Below are 15,314 nucleotides of genomic sequence, written 5' to 3' on the forward strand. Positions count from 1 at the left end.
CTCACAATGGAAGTTCACTCATTAAACAGAAATACCTGTTACTTGGTATAAAATTTCTAAATTAAAGAGATTTCCATCATGTACTATCAAGTTTAAGTACCAAAAGAAAATTATACCCATGCAATTTAATTTACTATTAAAAAGTACTTGTGTACAAGCAATTAAACCCAAATACCTTGTAAATATCCAAAAATCCACACTGGTGGTCAAATCTGGTATACAGTTCATTCAGCATGCTGATCACCTGCATGGGGGTACACTGGGCACAGATGGCTGTGAAGCCAACAATGTCTGAAAAGAGCATGGTGACATCATCAAACTTTCTGGCCTGCACCTGCTGTCCTTGCCACAGCTGCTGAGCTACATCACCAGGGAAAATCGAATACAGAAGATCCACTGTTTTCTTTTTCTCTTCTTCCAGGGCCTGGTGAGTTCTTTCCAAGGTCGCCTTTAGTTTATCCATCCTCTTCTTCAAGCCATCTTGGGCCTTGGCCTGCTCGCCAACCAGAATGACATCTCGGGTGGCATCATGGATAGGGATGTCTGAGAGATGCAGCCCTCGGCCCATGAGTTCATCCAACTTGTCCACACATGGAGAGCCCAAGAATAAGATGGAGTTTGACTCTGGAACATGGATCATCTGTCCCTTGACTTCCATCACCTGCAAAATTAACAGGAAATTTTCATCAGCGCTCTTCATACAAGTAGGTTCACAAAAAAGTTTATTCATGACGCTGATGAAGAGGAGGAACATGAAATGTGCTAGGAGCTATGCTGAATTTCTGCATTCGTATAAGCATATTTAAATATGGTTTGCAGCCAGTATAAAAATTCATGGTTCTAAACAGAAATCTTTGTTATTATCTCCCACTCTGCCACTCTCCAAAGACAATGGTGAGATGAAGAGTGAGATTAATGAGAAATGAAGCAGGAAAACATTTTTTATTCAAGATGAAATTACACTCAGGCACATCATGAAACGGGCTCAGGAGTCAGTTCAAAACCTTTCAACCTGCTTAATAATAAAATTAGGATAAATCTATCTGTCAAAATAACTACATTCAATTGTCATTAAAATAAGACTCAGGAAAAAGTCCAGAAGATTAAAATAAATCAAAATTATTGTTTAGCCTTACGTAAGTCATTTTTCAAACAGTTTGTAGACCTTTGAATATGTAGTAGTTCTTGCGCTGACTGGATTAGGGAATAATCCACTTGATCTTAAAAATAAAAATTTAGGGGAACCTGGATGGCTCAGCCGGTTAAGCCTATGACTCTTCATTTCAGCTCAGGTCATGATCTCACAGTCCTGAAATCAAGCCCAGCATGGAGGCTCTGTCCTGACAGCATGGAGCCTGCTTGGGATTCTCTCTCATTCTTTCTTTCTCTCTCTCTCTCTCTCTCTCTCTGCCCTTCCCTGCTCAGGTGAGCACACTGTCTCTCTCAAAATAACTAAATAAACATTTTTTAAAAAACAGAAATTTATACTAGATATGATTAAGTCACTATTACTAGGAAGTAACTATCACTCAACTAGCATGTTCAACATAGGCTAAAAATAAACCCCGCAAATCAGAATAGCACTAATGGAATGCATCTAATAAGATAAAGAATCTGAAGAAATAGTACTTTAAATCCATCCCTCCTTTCTGTGCTCTTGAACTGGAGAAGTTGGGGAATGGACGTTTGATGTTTCCCATCAGTGAACACAGGTTTATGCTATCTCTGCTCAGCGCCCCACAGAACACTGCAAGGAAAGGAGCAGAGGCAGGAAACGAAGTAGACATAGGAGGTGGCAATATGAATATAGTTATTTGGGTCAGAATAAGGTATCTGATCACACGTGGAGAGGAAAGGGGCTGTAATGACCTAGAAAGAACAGCATACGAGTTGGCCAGCAGAGACCGCCCATCCGTGTAACCTGTGTCACCTTCCATGGCCCCATGGAATGTGCTCAATAAATGTATCTTCCATTACTCTTCATAGCATGAAGTAGTTAGGCTGGTGGATGAAACTAGAGGCAGAGAACAAATATGTGGTAGGCCTGCAGCTATGTCTTACTTTGCTCCCCCTGTGCCATTCATCAAGATCTAGTATGGGGAAGGAGATACAATTGAGTCCACGCTTGATGCTGTACTTTTCACGAAATCAAATGTTGGCTTTATCCTGTGTAAAATTTCTGCTAGTGCCCAGTATTTCATCCTTTTAAGCATAATCCTCTCATTTACTCACTGATATATATGTTGTTTTCTACTTACTCGAACTGGGTGATAAGCATAAAAGGGTAAAGGAAGATCCCCCTTCTCCAAGTTATCACAGTATGGTGGAGGGGACTGGAGAACAGCATGAAGAAGACACTTCTAGCTCCCTCATGCAACATGGGCTCTCAAAAGACAGCAGACTGTGGTTTGAGTACAGAGAAAATAATTGTTCTGAGAAGTATTTCCAGGTTGTTTTATATCTGCTTATACTAAATTTTATTTTTTAATTTTTTAATGTTTATTTATTTTTGAGACAGAGACAGACAGAGCACAAGCAGGGGAGGGGCAGGGAGAGAGGGAAACACAGAATTTGAAGCAGCTCCAGGCTCCGAGTTGAAAGCACAGAGCCCAATGTGGTGCTCGAACTCACGAACCACAAGATCATGACCTGAGCCAAATTCGGACGCTCCACCAACTGAACCACCCAGGTGCCCCCTCAGATTACACTGAAGTTTAAACGAAAGAGCATGAGGTACAAGAAAAATAAACTTTTACATCTGTCAGATTTCAGAAATTGGTAAGCATAATAAAAAGGAGTATTGGATGGGGCAAAAGGTTAAAGTCATCCTTTTAGAAATCTTGGTGGTCAGGTTCTGTTAAACTACCTGGGTCATTTTTATTTTAATGCACAGATATCTCTGTACTAATATTTACCAGTCTAACCAAGAAGTGATTGAAAACTGAGTAGCTCATGTAACTGTATACTACACATTTCTGTATTTCCGCATATCCTGAATGTGGACTAACCAATGCTCCCATGAGACTCAAGTCTAGGAAGACAATCATTGGTAGCAGGCTTACAGCATGGTGAAGAAAGAAGGATTTGGAAACAGACCTGGATTTGAATTCCAGTTCTCTCAACATTTAAATGGGCCAACTTAAGTTATTTATACTTTCAAAGCTTTGGTTCCTTTATCTCTAAGATAGAGATGAAATGATAATTATGTTGATGAGGATGAGCCTGTAGCTAACTCAACACATCTGCTGAGTGCTTGCCATCAGCTAGGTACCGTGCTGAGTACTTAATCTACATGTTGTTAAATTTTACTGTACCCTATTACTGTTCTCCTTTTTTTTTTTTTTTTTCTTTACAGATTTAGAAAGGTTGGAGGCCTTCTAACAACGCACAGGCTAATAAACAGCAAAGTCAGCATTTTAAACCCAGAGGACATGCTCTAAGTCACTGAAGAAGCATGATGGGTAAGGATGTTGGGCAAGGCCAGAAGGGACAATAATAATTCTACATGTAAACCAATGTGATGGCAAAGTAACCTTATTGAGATATTCACAATAGGCATGAGAAAAGATAGAAGTTGTTGCTCTTGATATAGATGAAATAGTTACTTGTATGCCTATCCACTGATTGCAGGGTAGTAAAAAATTACTTCTATATGTGATTTCATCTTTAGGATATAACTTATGGATGCACAGACAAAATGATATGTCCTTGGTGTCCACAGAGGTCTTTGTTCTCACAGCGTAATATTCACTTCGAAGGATTAGATCCAGAAGGAAAAAACAAAAGTAGGAAACAAATGGCCAGCCTGAAAAACTCCTGTATCTTCACAAGAGTTGAGATTCTCCCTCTCTCAAGCCCCCTCCTGAGGCACTGCCCAGCTGGAGCCACCAGCAAGAAGCAAGAAGGATCTTGCCACAAGGGCCCAGTCAGGAAGTATTCATATCCCACATGAATGAAAAAAACCTCTTTTGCATGAAGACACCAGGACATCTCTCCTCTGGGAGCTGGTTCTTCTCCCTTAAGCAGCATTAACAAGACCTAGTGGGAACCCTGGAAGCATAAAATAAACTCAACAGATGAAAATAGGACCATGTGAGCTCTGAAAATCACACTGTCATTGCAACTACTATCTACAAAAGTAGGCCAGGACCTGTGTGCCAAACCTAAACACAGCAACTGCTTGTTAACATTTTTAAAAAATTAAATAGGATCTGGTGTCTTCTAACATAATAGCCAAACTATCCAGGATATAATAGGACGCCAAGCATCATAATAAGAACCAGGAAAATCACATCTTGAATGAGAAAAGGCCATGAGTTGATGCCAACACTGAAATGAATCAGATATGGGAATTATCTGTCAAGAGTCTTAAAGAACCCATCGTAAAATGTTTCAACAAGAAATTATAAATTCTTTTGAAAGGAATAAAAAATTAGAAAATCTTAGTAAGGCAACAGAAGATATAAAAATAACCAAAGTTGATTATAGAGCTGAAAAATGCACCAAAAAATAGAAAATTTGCTGGGTGGGCTCAAAAAGATGACACAGGATGGAATCGGTGAATTTGAGAATAGTTCAAGAGAATTTACTCAACCTGAACAGAGAGAAAATAGACTAAAAAATAAAATAAAATGAACAGAGCTATAAGGACCTGCAGAACAACAACAACAATGACAACAATGACGACGACAATATCCAACCTTTTTATCATGGCAGTTCCAGGAGGAAAGGAGAAAGAACAGGAATGAAAAAGCATCTGGAAAAATAATGGCTGAAAATGTCTCCAATTGGACTAACAATATAAATCCACAGGTTCGACAAACTATGTGAGCCTCAAATAGAATAAACACAAAGAAACCCACTGTAAGACACACCTTAATTAAACTTCTAAAAACTAAGTTCAAAGAAAAGATCTTGAAAGTATCCCTAACGAAAGGATGCATTATTTACAGGCAACGCTAATTTGCATGGAAGTTTGTTTCTCATCTGAAACTATGGAGGCCAGGGGAAAGTAGCACAGTTGTTTAAATATCAAAAGAAGAGACTTGTCCACTGAATTCTCTATCTGGGGAAACTATTCTTGAAGAATGAAGGGAAAGTAAAGACATCTGCAGCTAAAGAGACACTAAAAGTCTGTGTCCTAACAGACCTACCCTTAAAGACTGGGCAAAGAAAAATTTTCAAACAAAGATAGTAAGAGAAAGAATCTTAGAGTATCAGGAAGGGGGGAAAAAAAACAACCGAAAAACGAGGAATATGGGTTCTTACCACAGAGTATCTTTCTCCTGAGTTGTCTAAATTAGATATAATGATTGAAACAAAAACTATAACACCATCTGCTCTCATCCCAAGTGTGCTTATAAGGGAGAAGCAGAGGGAGATTATGTGTGAACACACGTGCGGGCACGCACATAACGATGTGGAGGAAGAGACGCATTGGAGTAATGTAACTCTAAGCCAAGAAACACCAAGGTGTGCCAATAGCCACCAGAAGCCAGAAGAGTCAAAGAACAGATTCTCCTCCAAACCCTCTGCAGAGTCCATGGCCCTATCCACACTTCTGGTGCAGTTCTGGGCTGATGGTGGGGTTCAGAGCTGACAGTCAAGAAAGAATTCTTGAAAACATCTTTGGTGCAAAAAGGTGATTTTATTAACGCATGGGGACAGGACCTGTGGGCAGAAAGAGCTGCACTGGGGTTGCGAAGAGTGACTGACTATATACCTTCAGGTTCAAAGGGGATTAGGGACAGTTTAAGTCTCTAAGGAATTTTGGAAGCAAGGTTTCCAGGACCTTGATGGGCTAGCTGCTATTAGGAAAACTCCATTTATTACCGTTTAGTAAAACCTCAGTCATGAGACCCTTCAGATGTATATCAGCAGCCATATGTTGAAGTATGATTGCCAACATATACTTGGGGGTTAAAGATAAAGGAGGTTTGCAAAGGAATTTTTAAGTAAGGAGACTCACAGGATCCGGGGAGGCGGGGGGTGGGGGGTGGGGTGGGATAATGTTAAGCCAAGATTCCCTTTTGCCCCAGCAGTGTCATCATTGAGGCAGCTAAGCTCCTAGAGGGAGGTCACTCTGCCTGTTTCAAGGACTTGTCAATGGGCTGTAGGCAGTAAGGGAATTTAATTTTTCATTTGTCTTAAGTTCCCACATCACCATGGCAAACACTTAAACCCCCTTACATCTTGATGAGGGTGATATTAGGGCTCCAGGAAATGGAGTCTATAGGTTTCTGCAGATTGGAGTATGGATAAGATTGTCTTTTTCTTGCAGTTTACTAAGTTATCTGTAAACTGAAGGAGACTCCTATCCTGCATGACTGTGATCTCTATCAGTAAATCATTTGTTTTCTTTCCTTTCCTTTGTTCTTGGGCAGCCAGGAGTGTCCGAGGAATAGCACCCAAATCCCACCTGTGAGTGCGGGATGCTATTAGCCTGTACTTTGCCCTCAGCCTGCCTTATACTCCCTCATCACTTTGATTTTAAATTCTGACCTTCAGGACTGTGTAAGAATAAGTTTCTGTTGTTTTACATCACCAAATTTGTAGTAATTTGTTACAACAGCCGTACAGATCGAAAGAGCAAAGTTAGCAAATAAGACCTTACTGACACATATGGGACGACCCACCCAACAGCAGCATGTACATAATTTTTTCAAGATCTCATGGAACATACACTAAGTCAGACCATATCCTGGGCTGCAAAAAGAAAAACCAACACAACAAATGTTTTGACTTGGAATTATATACAATATGTTCTAAATGGTATAAAACTAGACATCAATCACCATAAAACATATTCATAACAGCCAAAACTGAAAAGAGTCCAGATGCATTTCAATGGATGAATGATAAAACCTAAAGAGGAATACTATCTAGTAAAATAAAGATGACTCTACTCACATAAGCCAAATTTTGGATTAATCTGTAAGGAACTCCACTAAGTGAAAAAAATTCTCATTTAATAAAATAGAGCTCTTGCTTTCCTGTTTGCTTATTTCTTATCATTCACCTGTTTGCGTTTTGATTCTTAGACTATAATTATCCAAAGAAATAAAGTGTTTTGAAATAAAAACTGTTATCTCCCAGAGGGCTATTGGTTTTTTGTAATTCTAACCTACTCTCTGTATTTGTAACAGCTACAATTTTTAAAAACTGTAAATTTTGTTTTGATTTTCTCTGGCAAGAACCCTTCATTAAATATTCTTATTTAAAGAGGCAATACGAAAATTCTTAAGTGATATACACTAACATACTTTACAAAAATTAAAAGCATTCTTATTTATTCATCTGTTTTATAAGTATTTACTTAGTATATATGACCTATCATTGCTATGCTATGCACTTTAAGTATGTAGGAATTTAAGCAGAACATCTTTGCATTTTTAAAGAACTGAACAATAAATTCAATAGTAAAGTGGATGTATCTGGGGGAATATTAACATCTAAGGCTAATTATGGTACTTATTCTGTACACTGAAATGTTGCCTTTGTTGAAATGAGACACAAAAAAATTCATGCTGTTTATTGATGAAATCAGCAACCCCCACCCCCCAAAAAAACACATAACCCCCAGACATTTCATCTTAGAAGAGAAATGCTTAGCATAGAAATGCTTGCTTCCCTCCCGCTTCGTGTATTTGTATTTACTTCATTGTTATTCTTCAAACCTCAAAACTTCATTCTAAAAATGGATTCAGGTTTTGTTTTGGTAGATAAGCTGGTAAACCACATAATGAAGTCATTTAATGTTCCACGATTAGATGCCACTTCTCTTTTTAAGTCACAGCAGGATTCATATAATATTTAAAGGAAATAGTTTTATGCTTCATAGTTGAAAGAAGTGTATCAGCAAACGTTTCATATTCTGTTGTGAAAATTTTCCAAATGTGAAAGGCTTATGTTTTGCTTTGAGATTCTTTATTCATTTTTTTTATTGAAAATTTCACACAATGTGGGGAATATTAAAGTGATACATGGTGTTTAATACTTTGCACCCAGAGATGGCTCTTTTTTTCCCCCAAAGAGTGCAAACGATTGTATTTTTCATCACATTCACACCAGCAGCAAATCACACACATTTAAGGAATAGCACTAAAAAGTCTGCCTTGCCTTCCCACCCACAGTTAGCCTGCATCTCTGGGACACCTCTGTCCCCACACTGCCACTCACATGTCCCATGGGAGATTTTGGTTACATTTCTATATAAAGAGTTCAGAAAGCTATAGCAAATTTTTGGAACCACCACTAAAAGATTCTGCAAGGAAAGGAAATTCTGCACTCTCTTCAAGGAAATATTATAAAAAATAATCCTGCACAAAGCACTAACTCATTGTTACACAAGGATGAAGGAAAAGCTTCCTCATAGTTACAGAGTACAAAATAAGAATTTGGATTATAAAAAATACTGGCCATTTTGACCCAGCCAATTTATCATGAGAATATTCTGACAAGGCCTCAAAACAAACAAAAACCGTAACTTCCAATTGTCCAATTCTATGTTATTATGTGTGTGTTGTGTGTGTGGGCATGTGTGCATTTTTGTTAAAATATTTGTTCTCCCATAACTCTTCATTTCATTTCTGTGAGTCAGGGGTCAGATGGAAGATTAACAGTGGCTGTTTATTTTTAGTAATAAAAACAGCATTTGGCACTTTGACTTGATTGCATTAAACATTTAAAAGAAATAACTAGGGTTTGTGCTTAGACTCAGGTTGGCAAAACCTGATGCTACATACTGAGAATCCCAGCCATTGGAAATCCAAGCAGAATTAAGGGCACTGGCACGCATAAGGAATTTTCTAATGAGATCAGAGGGCATTTGCTCAATCTAGGGGATATACCATGGATAAACAAATATGGACAGCTGCAGAATCTAGCTTTTATATAGAAGATTCAAACTTTTATACAGAGGATTCTTACCCAGGAGATCTTTCTGTAATGATGAAAACAGCACGACCAAAGAACTAAATTTTAAATTTTACTTGATTTTCATTAATTTCAACTAAAATGCACAGAACCACATATGGTTACTCACTAAGATATCAGACAGCATGGTGCTCATGTAAAATTTATGTCTCCAATATTCAATCCATCATTTCATCTAGATATCATTTTTCACTTGTTTGTAGGTAAGAAATGAATTAGTATTGGGGTCACGGAGATGTTTTTGCTTCTAACAATATCACATAAAAGGTTTGAGGAAGCATTATGATCTGCCTTTCAGGAGCTTATATTCTATTATATTCTAATTCTAACAGAGGAGATATATATATGTATATATATATATGTATACATTTATATATATGTATACATTTATACATATATGTGTACATTTATATATATATGTATACATTTATATATATGTATACATTTATATATATATGTGTGTGTGTGTGTGTATATATATATATATATATATATATATATATATATATCCTAAAAAGGAAAGAAAGGGGAAAGAATGGACAGGTTAAGAAGGGCTGAGGGACCCTCCTGCTGCAGAACAAACATACTGCTGAGGCAATGGTGATCTCTTAAGAGGTAGGAGAGGTTTCCAAGGACACTGTCTTATACACACACCAGAAAATGCAACAACCAAATCAAAACAAAGAAAACAAACAGGCAAACAACAAGTGAAATGCTGAGCTGGATCCCTGACAGGGACAGAGAGAAGCTAGGCTGCCCTGACCAATGTTCTTTCCATACACAATGCGGAGGGATGGATCAAAGGAGTGACAGCTTTGAAACTATAAATGATGTGAGTTTAGAGCCTAGTTGCACCACTTAACTGGCTGATTAACCACAGACAGATCACACAACCCCTCAGGGCGATAGCAACCTCATCTGTAAGACTGGAATAGTAACGATTCTAATGCAATAGCATTAGGATTAAATTTAAATGAGGTAATATACATAAAAAGCCGAGCCTAGTATCCACGTACGTATGCACTCAGTAATTATTATTATATTATTGTTACTCTTGTTATTAAGCATCATGACAATGATAATGATGATTTGGCTGGTGCTACAGACACACTACAAATAAGAAATGATAATGCAATTTTGTTGAAGAAATTATGATGATAATACATTTTATGAAGCTGTCTGTATTGAATAGGCATGCGATAGGAGTAAATAACACATCCCTTTGGGGTGCCTGGGTGGCTCAGTCGGTTGAGCGTCCAACTCTTGTTTTTGGCTCAGGTCATATCACGGTTCATGAGTTTGTGCTCTCAAAGCAAAACCTACTTGGGATTCTCCCCCCTTCCCCCTTCGTGCTTGTGCTTGCTCGCTCTCGCTCTCTCTCTCTCTCTCTCTCTCTCTCCCTCTCTCCCAAAAATAAATACATAAACTTTAAAAATGCATGTCTTTATTCACTGAAGCATTTTTAGTAATAGTAAAAAAAACGCAGTAAACAAATACCTGTAATAGATTTCTACTTAAATGAGTTATGTCGTATCAATTAAAAAGGAGGTTTCACAAATCATACAAAATGCTACCGTAATTAAAATATCACAATGAAGGTTGACTTTGCATTGGCAAAATTTCTCAGACATACCTAATTGGTATTTGTCTTTGTAAACATCCCCAGGAACATGAACAATGTGTAAGAATTCCTTGTCGAGATCATGGCACTTACCGGAAGAAGCGTGCCTTAGAGACTGTTTCTGACAGTGAAAAGCACAGGAGTTCTTGGCATATGGCAAGGGAAGTGTTCCAAGGTGAGTGATGGCAAGTTCAAAATCCCAGAGAAAAAAGAGAGTATAGAACATTGAGGGCACTCAGGAAGGTCCAGAATGATCACAACAGAGAGCAAAAGGGAATTGACCAGAGGGTCTAGCCATTTCAAGGATACACAACAGAGTCATGACCACCAGAACGTGTGCCTAGGCCTTGTGATTCTCCAGTCCTCTCTCTACTCTCTCTTCTGGAACCACAGAGGACACATGTCCAAGATGGTGGAATAAGAAGGAGCCTGGGTGCGAAAGTCTCTCTTGCATTATAGAAAGAGCTTAAATGTCCATCAACTGATGAATGGATAAAGAAATTGTGGTTTATACACACAATGGAATACTATGTGTCAATGACAAAGAATGAAATATGGCCTTTTGTAGCAGCGTGGATGGAACTGAAGAGTGTTATGCTAAGTGAAATAAGTCATACAGAGAAAGACAGATACCATATGTTTTCACTCTTACGTGGATCCTGAGTAACTTAACAGAAGACCATGGGGGAAGGGAAGGAAAAAAAAAAGTTAGAGAGGGAGGAGCCAAACCATAAGAGACTCTTAAAAACAGAATAAACTGAGGGTTGATCGGGGGTGGGAGGGAGGGGAGGCTGGGTGACAGGTATTGAGGAGGGCACCTGTTGGGATGAGCACTGGGTGTTGTATGGAAACCAACTTGACAATAAATTTCATATTAAAAAAAAAAAAAAAGAAAGAAAGAAAGTCTCTCTTGCAACCCAGTGGCTTAGACACCTAACCAGGACCCCTGACCCCAGATCATGGGAGCAAGAAATCAATCTTCACTGTGTCAAGGGAATAAGATTTGAAGACTGTTTGTCACCACAGCTAGCATTATTTACCTTGGCTAATACACCAGGTCTTGGTAAAAGGTCACTTTCCCCCATCTCCATGCCACACTTGACAAGTGGTCTAGAATCACACCACTTCCATGCTAAGACCTTGGAAAAAAGACTCAATCATGGGTCTTTCCCATCTAACCTGAATATATTCACTATCATTCTAGTTAATATCACTCTAAGGTTCTATGCCATCAGTGAATTACAAGAAGAGTCTTGAGACTCTTCATACTAATACCTAGTTCAGTCTATAATTATGAATCTAAAGCTTTGTGTAAAAGACTAATGTATGGTTAGTATTATGCTTACCCAACGTGAATCATAACTTGCTATCAATCATCTCTTTGCAACAAGATTACATGTATTTCCTTCATTCCAGTGAGATGGTATCAAAGCTTTTCAAGTATACCATAAATAATTTAAAACATTTCTTAGATCTAAATGTTTACAAAGAACATATAAATGAATAGTGTTTGGGAGATACTGAGGAGATGTTTCCTCTAAAAATAAAAATCTCCAAGGGAAACAGTGGATTGGAGACTTTATTTCTTTTTGTTCTTTTTAAATTTAAATTTATCTTCTGATTTAACTTGACAGCTATCCAGTTAGTGTAAGAACAAGTGTAAGAATTGAGACTGAAAACAGCTAAATGATGGGCCCAAGGTCAATGATTAAGGAACACACAGGGGGGACTAGAATATGGGCGTCCTCATCTTAAGCATACCCTTTCCCTCCATCTTCCACTATCACCAAAAAGAGGACTTTCCAAAATTGTGTGTTCACATGTATTGTAGGAAACCCTAAGGAAAATCTACTACACAAGGTCCAAGAATCTCTGTGCCCTGTCATGTTGGTTTAAATGTTTTCCTTCTCTTGGGAAGTAGATGCATGACCAAAATGTGAGTCCACATCTTTTAAATGGAAATAATGGGGGCACCTGGGTAGCTCAGTTGGTTAAGCAGCCAACTTTAGCTCTGGCATGATCTCATGGCTGGTGAGTTTGAGCCCTGTGTTGGAATCTGTACTAACAGCTCAGAGCCTGGAGCCTGCTTCAGATTCTGTGTCTCCCTCTGTTTCTTTTTTTTTTTTTTTTTTTTCCAATGTTTATTTATTTTTGGAACAGAGAGAGACAGAGCATGAACGGGGGAGGGGCAGAGAGAGAGGGAGACACAGAATCGGAAACAGGCTCCAGGCTCCGAGCCATCAGCCCAGAGCCTGACGCGGGGCTCGAACTCCCGGACCGCGAGATCGTGACCTGGCTGAAGTCGGACGCCTAACCGACTGCGCCACCCAGGCGCCCAGTCTCCCTCTGTTTCTGCTCCTCTCCTGCTCATGCTCTGTCTCTCTCAAAAATAAATAAATATTAAATAAATAAATTAATTAATTAATTAAATAGCAATAATGGATGAACCTCTATAGCAGGATTGCTATTGGGATACATACTGGCTAATATTTACAAAATACATAGAATAGTCCCTGGTATATAACAGACACTATATATTCATTAAATAAAACCACCACTTGTTTCATAATAAGCCATCAGCAGTTTTAGAGCCTTTTTCCTTCTCATCTCCTATTGTCCTACACAATGGTAAGCTTTATTACAATGAATTATTGATTGCATTGGTTTCTTAGGGCTACTGCAACAAAGTACCACAAATATGAATGGCTTAAACAATAGAAATTGAGTGTCTCAGAGTTCTGGAAGATAAAAGTCCAAGATCAAGCCTCTCTACACTAAATGCCTCTCTCCTAGCTTCTGATCATGCTTTGGCTTATAATAGTATGACCCTAATATTCTCACAGTGCTCTCCTTCCCTGTGTGTATGTCTATCTCTATATCCAAACTTTCCCCTTTTTATAAGGAAATCAGTCATACTGGTTTAGGGCCACCCTAATGATCCCATTTTAACTTAATTACTGTTGTAAAGACTCTATCTCCAAATATGGTCACATTCTAAGGTACTAGGGGCTAGGTCTCTAACACATCTCTTTTGGAGGACATAACTCAACCCATAAGGCCAACTCCCTAAACAATCTGTTTACCTGACCATGTGAGCATTCCAGCTGTGACATTTTAGACCAGATTCTAAGGCTCATTAGTAAAGTGCTTAGAACCAGTAAATCCATCTACCCATCTGTTACTTTAACACCACCATAGTTTATTCCTCTTGTAATGTTTATTGTTTCCCTAGCACTTACCATCCTATCATAATATTTTACTACGCTTCCTTGTTTATGTCTGTCTTTATAATATAATGCAAGATCTATAAGCATATAGATTTCTAATTGTTCCTTGCTAGATTTTCTACCATATGGAACAGTACATGCGATATAGTGACCACTGTACAAATATTTTTTTTTGTTTTATTTTTTTTATTTTTTTTTTAAAGTGAAACATTTTTTGGTAAGGAAACAGAACGACGTATGTCAATTTGGATTTTTTTTTCAACATTTATTTATTTTTGGGACAGAGAGAGACAGAGCATGAACAGGGCAGGGGCAGAGAGAGAGGGAGACACAGAATCGGAAACAGGCTCCAGGCTCTGAGCCATCAGCGCAGAGCCTGACGCGGGGCTCGAACTCATGGACCGCGAGATCGTGACCTGGCTGAAGTCGGACGCTCAACCGACTGCGCCACCCAGGTGCCCCTGTACAAATATTTTTTTTTAATTAAACAAATTTATATGAAAGTAATCATGCATAAATGGATAAAGATTTTATTAACTAATGCAAGAATGGACAAATGACACCTTTGGTCTTACTTCACAGGTCTTTGATTGCTTAATGGATCAATTCCCTCTTTTCCCTTCCTTGGAACATTGTAAAGCATATTATACTAAAGAAAATAGATATTTTATTTATTTATTTGTTTGTTTATTTATTTATTTATTTATTTATTTATTTATTTATTTATTTATTTATTTTAAAGAGAGAGAAAGCACACAAGCAAGGGAGAGAGGTAGAGAGAGAGAGAGACAGACAGACAGAGAATCTTAAGCAGGCTCCATGCTCAGCAAAGAACTCAACACAGGGCTTGATCCCATAACCCCAAGATCAGGACCTGAGCCAAAATCAAGAGTTGGACGCAGAAGCGACTAAGCCACCCAGGTGCCCCAGACAAAAGACATTTTAAGAAGAGGTATATACCAGTAGTCTCCTAGTGGCTAAGTTACTTCTTTTATTCAACAGGAACATTTCAAATATTTTATTAATACAATATTTTGGGTTATCTCCAAAAAGCACACACAAGCAAGAATTGGTATAGATAACTACACTGGACAAATCAGATGCCAAATTAGTGTTTGTTTGTTCTAAAATATCCTTGCTTGTCTTACTTATACTGATCAAACTATTTTGGTAATTCCCATATGGCTACTGTGCTACAATAATCTATCATTAGTCAGCTTCCAGCAGCAGGCCAATCTGGAGACTCTCAAAGAGAATCTTGAGAAGAAAAAAAAAGTAGATCCTGTACATGACATAATTTTTATAGCATTGCTGAGCTTTACATAGGTGAAGAAAAGCTCCAAAGAGCCTATGCAAAAACAAAACCCATCATCTTTAACTAAAATCTTAACCGTGAGCCACATGTGCAAACTTAAAGATACAGTAGCTTGAAGGTAAATGCCAACATTAGCACCAAGTTCTGGAGACTTAGCTTTCCATTAGCAGCAGGGATGCAGAGCTAAACCTGATATGTTTGGATTGTACCAGAGACC

At 38.2% G+C, this 15,314-nt stretch overlaps 1 protein-coding gene across 1 annotated transcript in view; it reads right to left on the reverse strand.

Annotated features, from left to right (window-relative positions):
• GUCY1A2 (guanylate cyclase 1 soluble subunit alpha 2) overlaps nt 1–15,314 on the reverse strand; it is a 338,126-nt gene that overhangs the window by 141,549 nt on the left and 181,263 nt on the right. The window contains exon 5 of the mRNA XM_045482650.1: nt 176–661. Within this exon, the coding sequence (XP_045338606.1) occupies nt 176–661 (486 nt within the window). The remainder of the gene's footprint in view (nt 1–175; nt 662–15,314) is intronic.

Source organism: Leopardus geoffroyi, chromosome D1, assembly GCF_018350155.1.
Source record: "Leopardus geoffroyi isolate Oge1 chromosome D1, O.geoffroyi_Oge1_pat1.0, whole genome shotgun sequence".
Taxonomy (NCBI): Eukaryota; Metazoa; Chordata; class Mammalia; order Carnivora; family Felidae; genus Leopardus; species Leopardus geoffroyi.